This window comes from Meleagris gallopavo, chromosome 10 (genome assembly GCF_000146605.3).
Source record: "Meleagris gallopavo isolate NT-WF06-2002-E0010 breed Aviagen turkey brand Nicholas breeding stock chromosome 10, Turkey_5.1, whole genome shotgun sequence".
Taxonomy (NCBI): Eukaryota; Metazoa; Chordata; class Aves; order Galliformes; family Phasianidae; genus Meleagris; species Meleagris gallopavo.
In genome coordinates this window covers 10161479-10174462 of record NC_015020.2, presented here as the reverse complement: position 1 = coordinate 10174462, position 12984 = coordinate 10161479, and the positions used below count along the sequence as shown (strand labels likewise).

The following is a 12984-nucleotide window of genomic DNA, read 5'->3' as shown; positions in this document are numbered from 1 at the left end:
GTGAGACACCGCTCCCGCACGGAGCCGCAAATCCGGCGCGGTCCCGCCGCCTCCCGGCCCCACCGCGTGGACGACGCGCGGGAATGAAGCTGGCTGCACGCTGCCGTGTCTCCAAGCGTCATTTATTGATCATCGGGGAGGGAACGAGCGCGCGGCCGCTCAGCGTGACGGGGTACGACGGCTCACACCTAACCCGGATGGAGAGCGAGGTCACGGATCCGGAGAGGGGGAGGAGAGGCTGTGCCGAGTGCCCGAGGAGGACGAGCCGAGGTGTGCCGTGCTGGCACCGTGCCGAGAGCAGCGGTGATGGAGCTGGGAATGAAGACGGGGTCTGGCCGCGCCTCAGGCAGTGACCCGGAGTTACTCTCCCTGGATGTAATAAAGAGCTGGAAGCGCAAAGAACTTTCGCTCTCGCCCTGCTCGCACACATACACGCACACAGCAGCTGAAACTGACTGCTGGATTTCATTCCACCTTCGGCCCTCAGCTTTAAGAGCCAGGAAGAGCCCCGCACAGGGACACCGCTCACAGCTGTGCTGTCTCCAGAGACTTCACCTTTCATCCTTCTCCCTGAAGCAGATTTCTCCCCAGATGATACCTTCTCCCAGCCACAATTTCCTCTCCAGATGCTGCAAGAGCTCCAGCCTACACTGGGAACATGACCTCATTGACAGCTGCAGCACCAGGGAAAAACCAGCACTGTAGTTGTGGAGAAGGACACCTCATAAGAGGAAGCTCTTCCTGCAGCACAGACCGAGAAACCTGCAAGCACCTGGGGGAAAACCTCAACACCTCACCTCTTCAGCAAGTGGTACTGTGAGACAAGGAGAGCCATGCCCATCCACAGCCAAACAGTCACTTTAGATCAAACCATCACACACACTCAAGTACAATCTAGAGTTAAGGAACGCAGGCTTTAGCGGGGCTTATGCCAAACCACCAAGAGCTCACTGAGACACCAGGGTGAGTTTCAGAGCCTTTTTCTATCAAGCTGCAGGCAGATGGTGACAGACAATGCTAAAACGCTTCTGTTCTGAGGAATTTCTACACCTCCCTGCAGCCTGCAGGGAAAAGTCAGGGACTGGACCCAGTGACAGAGATCAGCATCTTCAACTCCAGCCAGCAGGAATAAAAATAAAAAAACCAACAGCCTTGGGTTTTTTGCTCAAATCAGCACTCAAACCTGGTCTCACTGAGTGGAAAAATGTGGCAGCAGGAGTTTGCATCTTGCGGATGTGTTTAGTTCCTGGCACAGCTCTCACCTTTAACCAAAAATTCAAAGCCAACTGCCTGAAAAGGAGATAAGCTTGAAAGAGAGCAGAGCAGCTCACAGCACTGGAGAGATGCACAGGTCCCACCATCGCTGAGAGCCTTCCTTGCTCCCGTGGCTGGCACTTAGCTGGGCAGATCCCTCAGCTCTGCCTCTGCCAGCTGGGGCACAACACAGCCAGCTCAGCACTGCTGACACAGTGGCACTGAACCTGGGAATTCCTGGGCCAAAGTGCCGGTACCAATGGCCAAGCCTGCCAGAGAAAGCAAAAACTCAGATCTGAGGAGGTCAGTTACTACCTAGCAACATTTAGAGCACTTGATACAAATTAAACACTGCTCTTCACATAGAAAAAAAACCCTAAATCCAACCATCATCTGGATCCTCCCAGACAATAAAGCCACTTCACTGCAAGGACAGCTGAATTAAAAGCAATGAATCACACACCCCATCTAAGCAAAGCTGCTTTACAGCTACGTACACCAAAGTAGTATAATTCTGGGTACAGTCTGATCAGCAAATCATACCTTAAAACTCACCGTGGGATTTTTATTCCTGGAAAATCTACCAGCTCAAAGGCTACAGAAAATTCAAAGAGATTGGTCCTTTCTGGGTAAGTTTGGCAAGGGCTGTAGTAGACAGGCCTCCAACGCCAGCACAGAGACTAATGAAATGCTACAGACGTTGGTTCTTCCAACACACTGCACACGTGCACACACAGGGCAAAAATCAGGAGGACCATTTAAGTGCAGAATTCCAGCAAGTCCAGCATCAGCAAGATGCAAGAAGTAAACTGCAAGGAAGTAAACTGCAAGGTAATTCAGGTATTATTAACTGTCAGAGACAGTTTGGGCAGCTGCCTTCAAGTATTCCAGCTGGAGAAAAGAATTCAGGAGGGTTTGTGACAGGAGGGGTCTCCTCATCACTAACCTGGTACCAGGGCTGCACGCTGGAATATGCTATTCCCCTCTGTGCAGGGCTGTCTGTCCCTGCACACAGACATGGGTCTGTGTGCCCCTGGGAAGCAACCATCTGGCTGCTCCATGCTAGCAGCTGCTCTAAGGATCTTCTGTCTGTGCATCAAAGCCACATGAGCAGAGAGCACGCTCTGGGGGGAGTGGTGATGCTCACCCAGGTTCTTTCTCCAGAAGCCTGTGGCTGTTGTCCCTGACACTGGGAAAGACATCAATCTGGCCAGTTAAGAGTGATAACTGGCCAAGCCCTTTCCAAACAGGATCTCAGATTGCCTCAGGCCCTTTGTGCAACCTATTAAGGACCAAAAGTGTCAGTGCTTCTAATCTACAACAAGTCTAGTGGGTTAATGCAAAAACAAAATGCACAACACAGAAAAGCCAAGCGTGGAACCTACAACAGACAAATACATTATTTCTTGTAAGACTCTCAGGCAGAAGTCCTGCAGATACACAAAGAACACCACACACCCCTTTCCAAAAACATCACCTAAAGACACTTGCATATTACAGATGATTTGGCATCAGAGCTCAGAGCGTCAGTGCCAGCACAGGGCGCAGGCTAAAAAGATGACTCCATGTGACAGTTTTCACATCACCTCAGGCTACAAAGTGCTTACAGGTTGTGTTGGGACTGAGGCTGGCACTGCTCTGACGACATTTAACCACACCCAGTCAGTCCCTGCCTATCCCACGCAGGCAAGCAAGTTCAGCTCAGCCACACCTCGCTCCCGGAGCCCAGCATGCCATCTGTGCCAGGTGAGACATGCGGCTCCTCTCGCATCACCAGTCAGTGACAGGGTAGCACTGCAGGCTCAGCAGGTACCATTTTCCTGCTTCCTTCCTTTTGCTCTAAGGGACGTGAAGATTCAAAGTCTTCCCAGTCCAGTCTTGAGAGGATGACGATGGTGCTTCAGCTCGATTCACCACAAACAGAAAAGGCAGGGAAGCCTTCTTCCTCCCCACTAGAGGAGAGCACAGGTATCATAGGAAAGCTTAATAAAGAAATCCTCTCTGAAGAGCAAAACCAGGCGCTACGGCCAAGACATTCAGTGCTCTCACTTCCATCATTTGAAAGTGCTTGCTGAGACCTTCTCTGCCTGCAAGGCTCCCACAGCCACCTTCCAGTCACCGGAGTGCCTGCTGGGGCAGGCAAAGCCACACATCCAATGTAAACAAGCAAGCACTACACACACACACACACACACACACACGCTTAAAGCCACCCAGGCCTCCTCTGCACATCACAAAGCAGCAGTAAAGGTTTCAAAGCCCATTTCAGTCCTTTGCATCTCTCCTTTACAGATGACTCAGAAGCAGGGCTAGGAAGCTCTTTTGTACATTCAACTGTAAAATACGTGAGGAAGAGGAGTGAGACAACTCTCCTGATTGTTGCTACTGCCTACAGCAAGTTTTGGTACAGATATCCTCTCTTATAGGCACTCAGTGGGTAAAACGTAGCCACAACAAACTTGCCATCAAAAATCTTTCCAGTCAGCATTTTTTGGGCAGCTTTGGAATCACCAGCATTTGCATATTCAACAAAGACCTGAAAAAGAGAGAGGAAAAGTAATGCCCCTGGGACACCATGCCACCTGCCCCCCTCCCAACCCTGCAACTGAGAAAACAGTCTCTAAGCAAATTTTTCCCCCCATCTGTGGAGGAATCCAGGGCAGTGGAGCTAAAAAGGAAGAAGATGCATCTCTGAGCTGCAATTTCAATTCTCACTCCTCATTTCTGCGGACAGTGTGTTTTGTAAGGTGGGAGAAATTATGGTAACGCTCTACATCCTCAGCACTTCCTCTCCTACACGTTGGTTTCTCCCATTCTCTCCCATATTCCAGACCCTCTTCTAAAGCTGTTTTTGGGGTCCTCTCAGGTTAGAGAATTCTACATATCTGGGAAGGAACGCGTGCTGAACTTCAAGACAACCAGCTGTTTTTAGCACTGCTGCCAGTCAGGAGCTGAGAAAGCAGTCCTGCAGCACACAAAGTGACCATGAGAATGATTGCACAGCCTCTTCCCTCCATTCACTTACTTGGCCTTTACCAGGATTTTCCTTTGGAATAAGCAAGGAAACCACCGGTCCATATTTCTGACACTCCTCCCTTATGTCTTCCAGGATATCTGAGAAAGGAAAGAGCTGGTTGTCTTTCACTTTGCAAACTAGAGTGTGCTAAGAAACAACCAACGGCTAAATGAACACATCCAGAACTTCCAGTCAACACAATCTTTTCCTCTCCAATTTAAAATCAATGATCAAGAATTCCCACCACAGAAATTGATACTGCTCAACAGTCACATATAACAAGAGTGTGTCTGAACTGAGGCCCACAGTCACAGACGTGCAGGCAGGGGATCCCTGAAAACAAACACTACTTCTCCTTACATGTGAAGCCTGACCTTCCAGTAGCTAAATCGTTCAGGATTTGTGACTGCTTATTTTTGGTTATGGCACTTGGAGGAAGGGATCTAAAGTAGCTGCTACAAACCAGTCTTTGTGTGAGTGGAACACAGCCTTTTAAACTCCTATCCCCTGAGATCTCTAGCCTGTGCCACTCACTGGGATTTGAAAGCAAGCAGAAAAGTAAATTCCACAAGCATGCCTTGCTACCTATCAAGTATGGCTTTGTTACAGTTTAAGAACTCAATTTATTTCAGTTCTCTTACGAGATCTTGGATAAGTCAACCAATTAAACTATTGAGGATCCTGCTCCTGGGTTCCACAGAGTCCCGTGCACGTTCTGCAGAAGCTCAGGGCCACAAACACATTACAGGTTCTGTAAGCATTTAATCAAATAGGAAAATAAAAACCTTTTTTTTTTTTTGGTAAATCTGAGATTCTTTAAGAATTCCCTATAAGCTCTACATTCTGGTTCCATCTTTCAGTCTCAGCTGACCCTCTTGGTATCAGAGCTCAGCTGAGAAGCTCATTATTCTTGTGCCTATTAATTGCTCCTCCAGTTGCTCTTTCATTACCAAATCCAAAGAAAACAGTTAAGATGACATCGCTATGGGAAATGCAGAGCACACACACCAACCTTCATATTCTTCTTCACTCTGCAGAGAAGCATCGCTTAGAACATTCAGCAGCCTCAGCACAGGTGTGGGGAGCATCACCAAATCTTCGATATGGGGAGCTGTTTGACATCCACAGAGTTACAGAAAACAAAAGAAACAAAAGGAGCACAAAGACAAAGCTGATTCAACATGCACTCCTATCACACACAAGAACTTCCTGCTTTTTGCAATATAGTTTTGCTTCACTCTATTGTTACCTGCACTTACACTGATAATGTATTTTCCCCATTTCCAACATATCTCTGCCTGTGCACAGATAGATTCTCCCAAAGGATTCAGTACAGTCTGCAATTATACTGAGGCCAGCACTTGAAACTGCTTTTGAAATTACCAAGCTAACAGCAATTAAGACTAGCACTGTGCCTGCTTAGCTCAGATTTAGAACTTGATGAGACCTCAAGGGCTACGATAGTTGAGCAAACTACCCCTTATATACAGCAATGAGAGAAGATGAAAGAACTATTCTGCAACCTGCTCCTCCTGTTACTGGTACCAGACAAGCTAGAAACAAACCAGACAGCTTGTATAACTTCAGTTCTTATGCTATACTGAGGCACAAGGCTCAGCTGATTCTACATTATATTCAAGTTCTTCCCTTAACATCTTCAAAATCCAAATGCAACATGTTGTTTTGAAGACCTGCACACGATCTTGCAGCAGAAAAAGGGAAAATGATTAATTACATGAAGAAGTGCTAAGAAGTTCAGGCCACATAATGAAGGTAAGATCCCGTGAACAACTTTACAGGAATAAAGAGAAGGGAGACAAATAAACCCCTACAACTCCGAGCCACCTGACAAATGCATTTCTTGCAATACCTTTCTGTCCTAGGGTGTACTTTCTGCCTAGCAGCAATGCTCCTGTACAGTCCCAGATGATACCAACCACACTGACAACACAGCATGCTGCAGTCTATAAGCAACTCAGGAAAGAAGCTGAGAGACTGGAAAGTACAGACTTGGCTGTAAACGACAAGGAAAGCCATTCTCAGCTGTCTTTGCTCTAAACAGAACAGCTGTGTCCAAGTGAAAGGTAACGACAGATCATATTCTGCCTTCGTAGGAAAGCAACTGTAAATGCTTCTTTATGCAGACATGCTTACGTATAACCTGGGCAAAGAAGACAACCAGCAACTAAGAAAAATTGAAGCTGTTGTATAAACTTGTAGCACTAACCACAGAAGCACCTTCCTAGTACAAACAGGTACAGTTTAAGGTCTGTGTGTTCAAAATGAGTCCAGAAAGCAGTGCCAATATACTATTCCCTCTGCTCTAAAGCAAGTCTGGTAGAAAGGTTCAACTCCTTTTATGGAAGGTGGCTTTTTGATTACAACAGTCACAGTTTCTGAAATGCAAGAGAAGTTTTAAAACACGAATGAGTTTGTTACTTCTGCTCAATACGCAGAGACCCCAATATCTAAATGCAACCCCAGAAGATGCAATATTTAACAAGCTACACCAAGCAGCTTAGGAAAAGTAGGGCTCAGATTCAAGGGAAAATGCTAGCCCATCAAGAAGCTGGATGCATTGATTTATGCTGCAGAAAAGCTGGACATGGAGCTCTTCACCAGTGCTCCTGAGAGCAGGCAAGCTCTGAACAATGCTACTATATTGCTTTTGGAACACGAAATGCAGAGAGGTATGAGCCTGAACAAGACTGTCCCAGCCCATCTTTTGCTGACAGCCTGCAATCCACACATGGAGGGTCCTGGGGATACACCACCTTTTTTCTCTATTGAAGAGAAATCTCCAGATCAAAGAGAGGTGGCATCTGTCTGACCTGCCACATGGACACCACAAGAAGCAGGCTCTGACTTGCTCCCTGTTTTCCAGGCCCAAGATGGGCTCCAGCACCTTGAGAACACACTGCGACTGCTCAGCCTCCAAAGAGGAGGCAGAAGCAGATGCAACCACCAGATATTACTCATATTCCTGGCTTTTGAACTGGGAATCTCTTAGCACAGTAAAATCCATTCACCTACCGTAAATAGCATCACACTCTTCAAAAGCACCTTAATGGTCATAACTCCAGTTAAGTACCTTGGTTATTTCTGTCCCCTTGGTTGAATAAGGCTGCCAGTGCATTCTCATCAGTTCAATCTGAGCAGAATTTACTGGGAAGGAAAAGTGACAGCCCACACAGCCACAGGGACAGAGCAGTGCTGAGAGCAAGGACAGCACTCTGACCTGCCTGCTGCAGTACCAGAGGTCTGACAAGTGCCACAAAACCAAGGAGCAGCAATGAGGACAAGACAGGAAACAAATGCACAACCACGTGAGCAGAGACAACGTGCACAACTTACCAAAGGGAATGCTGAAGAATGGGCTGCACAAAGCCTTTTCAGCAGAGGCTCGCTTGCCTTGGTCACAATGAAGCATGCTGGAAGAGAAAAGACATCCTTATGCTCCTGCATTCAACATTCTTCATCAACACATTCAACTTGGGCTGGAAGGCAGTACTGAGGAATATCCTATCTTTAGGGCACTCATAGTACAAAGAGAACAGTCAAGAGCACATCTTCCAATTCACAGCTTAATCACACCAGAAGGATCCCTTGAGAGCATCTGCAGAGCATAATACAGGTGCTGCTGCTCTGAGATGCCTTTCAACACCAAGTTAAGGAAGTTGCTCACTTACAGGATTACAATGAACACTATATGTTCCAGCTTCACCTCTCCAGGCTATTTCACCCTTGTCTCAGACATACATACATCTAGAGTCACACAAAAATGACTGCGTTCCAAGGAGCTCCCACATCTTGTCACAAATGGGATTCAAAGCAGCTAATAACCCAGGGCTTGCCTGAGAGCATCCCCAACTGAACTTGAGAAGTGGCTCTCTGCCAAATTGTGGCCTCATACACTCTGCAGCTTCAAAGAAGTGTCACAAGTCAGGAAGATCTCTTCCACAGACCTCTCAGCGCAGAGTTGCACAAATACATTTGAATACTGTCTGCCCCTCTTTTGTTTCTCCCCGAAAGCAGCAAAGTTTTCACTGTGCTGTTATTTTTCCAGTTTTCTCCAAATACAGAATCATTGCTGACACAGATAATGCTTGCACTTGTTACTAGCACAGTGACAAGGGCATTTAAAAAAAAGTAGGTGGGTGTAGGTTTTAAGTTGCCAAGAGCGAGGCACAAGACTTCACAGGGCACATCTATAAGCAACATTTCATAAATGTAGTAATGGTACCTCTTAATAAGGTCTCTGAGGTGATAAGCTGGAATGGCTGAATTAACCACCCCTTCACTGGCAAAAATGCGATCAATGATAGCAGAACTGTTTGTCTGAAAAGAAGAAGCAGCAGTCATTAGGGATGAAAGCAAATAATAATGCAAAGCTTGAAATAACCTAGGTCCTGGGAGAGGTGGGTTAAGCATCGCTTTCTGAACTCGATGCAGAGGGCTCTGACACTCTGGTGTTACATGAGAGATCCTTGATGCTGCAGGTTCATCTCAGATTGAGTCATTTGCCCACATGAAAACTGGAAAGCGTATGTGCACACAGATTTGTTCTTACTGAGAACTTTATGATGTTGAAAGGATACTGTTACTGGGAAGGGAAGCAGGAAACAAAGTTATTTCACAGAAAGAAGAGGACAGAATAAGGCTCAAGGCTCATAATACAGAGCTTTCTCAGAATAAAGTCGTAGGAGAAAAAATCCCAAATTAGAGCTAATACAATCACAGAAACATAGGGGCTGGAAGGGATCTCTGGAGATTGCCTAGTCCAACCCTCCTGCACAAGTGGGTTCCCTACAGTAGGTTACACAAGAAAGAGTCCAAAGTTAGACTTTATGGTAGAAACAGCAAATAACTGTTGAGCAGCATGGTGCTGCTGAACTAGTCACCACTTAGCTATTTCATTCTTCCATCTGTGCAACACTACAGTCAGAAAAATTCACCTCACAGCTCGTGAGGAGAGACAGGCTCCAGACACAGAATCCTGGAGCTGTGCAATTTCAGTAGCCTAAACACAGACAGTGTTCAGACACAGTCCTACAGAGCCCAGAGGTCTTTAAGGCTTTGAAATCTTAATTCCCAGGACAATAGGATTACAGAAACATCAAGGAAATACTTTCTAGTTGCCAGGTGCTACCTTACAAATCCAAGGTACAAATAAGAAGCAGGAGAACTTGTTTGGCGTAAACCAGCAGCAGTTCTTGCTCACCTTCCATTCCTGAGATTGGACTGTATGTTTCAGTTTCATTCCTGAGAACATTTCCAGTAAAACGATTCCCAGACTCCACAGATCCACAGCAGAGGTACACTCCGTCTCACTCTGGAGCCCTGCCTGTGCTAGGCAGTTCTGCAGTTCTGCCTCTGGAGCCCGATACCCGTCTGTTTGAATATATTTCACATCCTGCAGAAGACCAAGCAAACACATGAAGTTAATTTCACAGATACAGGTTCTCTGCTCTACTCTCAAATCAGTTTACAGATGGGTCACCAAAATACTGTTGCTAAATTTACTAAAAGCATAGTGTAGTCAGTACTGTGTGGTCAGAAGGCAGCTCAACTTGCTGCACTGCTGTGTTGATGATGGGGGAAAAAAAACAAAAACAAAACAATAAGACTACCTGGAACAGAAAACACCCCTCAGCAACACAGCAGCCATCCCACTAACACCTGAGCTCTCTGAATGGGAGAAAGAACCTGGATGTCACATTGCACGTACAGAGGACATTAGAAGTTTCAGAATAAGGGTGGATGGAACACACAAAATGTGCTCCATGTACCAGAGCACAAACAGCTCAGTCTGAACAGTGAGGATCAGTAACAGCCTTCGTTATTTAAGCACTGATGATCTCCAGAACAAAATATTAAAAGAATGAAGCAGGCATTTGACACCCAGACGAGGAATTATCAAAGCTGCTTCCCACGCACCTCTTCCTTCTCTCCCCTTGCAGTCAGAAGTGCTGCAGCAATCAATACCTGCTCAGCTGCTGTGGCTGGCAGAGGAAAATGCCCACACACTGCCTAGTTAAAACAAGACAATGACAGAATCACACGAAGACTGTTGTGAGGGTTGGGGGGCAGCTCTGAAAATCTCCCATCCAAGCTCCTGCCCACAGCCAACACCACATCAGACAGACATGGCTTTGTCTAGTCGTGTCCTATGTCCAATATCTGTTCAATAATACACTGATGTACTCAAGGAACAACGGAAGAATATGAGACTACTTCCTGGACAAGGCACAAGACTTATGTAGGGGATATATTAAAACCAAAACCACCTGCTTCTCCAATTGAAAATAAAGCCTACAAAGAGTATTTCTAAGCAACAGAGCTCAGCAGCATTTCAAGAACCAAAAAAGAAAAAGTAGATAAACTGCACAGTAGGGTACCCCTCTCTGATCAACAAAGAACAGAACCTCTAGCGAGGTGAAAGCAGCAGTTCAGCAGCCCTACTAAAGGACATTTCAAGATGCAGAGAACACAGTGGTCATTGGCACTGGCAAAAATAGAGAGATGGAATTTCACTCCTACCATGTGAAGTATATTGAGAGATTTACGTGGTTGAGACCTTGCTCTGTGTACAGCCATTCCCTGTTAAACAGTAACTGTAGAAAAATTATGTAAGGATAATGCTGGCAGAGCTGTCAGAAGTGTGAGGAACACGGTCTTGACTAAGATAAGAAATTCACGCATATATTCTGCTGAGCAGGGGCAGAGAATAAAGGCTGACATCCAGTACGTATTCAAAGCAGGGTCAGATGGTTCATCCCAACAGCCAGAGTAATTATGAGAACCAGAGAAAGAAATTCAGCCCAAAGAGAGCAGATTGGAAGGAATGGTAGAAGCAAATAAAATACGGTCAACTATTAGGATGCAACTCACTGAGCAAGCAGCAAAACACAGACCTGAAGGAAAAAAATATATCTGCATCAGACACAGGACACCAGAAGAGTGGTTTCTGCTGATAGCGACAGATTACCAGCACGAAATGGTGTTCAGCCAAGAATGTGGGAAAACCAAACACAACAAGGAGAAGCTGCTAAGCACACACATTCAAATCAGCTGTACCAAACAATTCAGACAGGTCGCCCACGCGGTTCTCAGATATTCACAGATCAGCAAGCCTAACTGTCAATACCGGGTAGACCAGTCAAAGAAATACACGAATTTATGATCTTTGACATGCTCAGAGGGCAAGGAAAGGGACAAGGCAGGATGCACGTAAAGAAGAGTCACAGCTCACACACCACCTACACCCTGTGACTAAAGGCTCATTTGTTAAGAGGCTATCTGACAAGAAACATTCTGATACCCCTCAGAGAAGGTTACCAGGAGAGATGAAAGGCAGTTCCATCGAGCCAAGTGCAGAACCTCCTGAGGCTACCTGCAGAAAGTCAAGCAGTCTGTGCTTTCAACGGAGGCCACGGAAGAGAATAAAAGGGGCAAAAACAAATTTACAAAAACCACCGTCACCAAAACAAACAAGTGTCAGTGAGGGAAGGAAAGCAAACAGGAAAAGTAGCAGAAAGCAGGCACAGACCTGACCATGTTGGGAAAGAACAAACACCACCTACCCACGGACAGGGCTTTGGTCAGCACAATGACATGGGAAAGAAGCATCCAGGATAACAGAAAGGGAAGCTGCTGAAGATAAGATGAAAGTAAATACAAGAGCAAGGACGCTGCTAGGGATGATGCAACTGGCTGACAGCAAAGCCTGGATTACTACTACATGCGATATGAGATGATAAAAGGAGATCTGACAGAGCTGGCTGCTCCCACCAGTCTGACCACATAAACAGCAAACTTTCCAGGAAGTTGTATCATTAACTCTGGAATCCACAACTGTGTGCAGACACTGACGCTAATCAGAGACATGCACAGGGAATGGGATCATGGCTTCTGTTTCCTGGCCCAGCCAACAGTTCAGCCTTCCAGGAAACCCTCAGCACCAGCCCATTCTGACCATGCCACCTCCCCTCCTACACCCAGCAGCTGAAAGCAGCACAGATCCACACAGCTCAAGACAGAGCGAACTGCTTTTGAGAGCAGAGCATTCCAAACCTGATTCCCCTCTTTGAAGCTAAGTCCAAAGTCAATGAGCTTAAAGCACTCCTCCTCCGCGCTCCACAGGATGTTGCGTGGCTTGAGGTCTGCGTGCACGTAGCCTTTGTGGTGCAAGAAGGCCAGGGCTTCCAGGACATCGCGGGCGCAGTGCTGGATCATCCACATGGAGCAGCCTTGGTTGCTGGAGTGCAGCAGCAGCTCGGACACGCTGATGTCCAGCAGCTCCAGCAGCAGGCAGCGGGACGGGCCGTTGGCCGAGTAGTGGTTGGTGAACACGCCGTACAGAGTTACTGCAGCGAGATAGGTCGTAAACCTCGGTCAGGAGCAACCACACAGCGATGGCGCTCCTCCCCGTCGCTGCCCACCGAGCCGCGGCAGGCAGCGCCGTACGGCACCTAGAGAACGGAGCCCAGGAGAAGCCCACCCACAGCCTCCCGTGTGTGGCGCAGCCGGCGGAACCAGCCCTGCCGGTGAGGGCGATACCTCCCGCCCCGGCGGCCCAGGGAGCCTCCAGGAAGCAAGGCCGCCGTCTGCGGATCCCATCCCAGGCCGCCCCCCGTGCCCACCCTGCAGCCACAGCCCCCGCGGGGCCGAGGCCTCGTATCCCGGGAGCGCCCCGGGGGTGGGGGGGCCGTTAC

General features: G+C 47.3%; 1 protein-coding gene across 1 annotated transcript; it reads right to left on the bottom strand.

The window, feature by feature from the left end:
• Nucleotides 1-103: 103 nt before the first annotated feature.
• UHMK1 (U2AF homology motif kinase 1) lies at nt 104-12982 on the bottom strand (the record flags this gene model as incomplete). The annotated part of the gene is made up of 8 exons (XM_031554964.1): nt 104-3790; nt 4280-4368; nt 5283-5381; nt 7625-7701; nt 8514-8608; nt 9492-9683; nt 12344-12636; nt 12913-12982. Coding segments are annotated over 8 exons (1062 nt in total), but the record flags the coding sequence as incomplete, so codon positions are not given.
• Nucleotides 12983-12984: the final 2 nt, after the last annotated feature.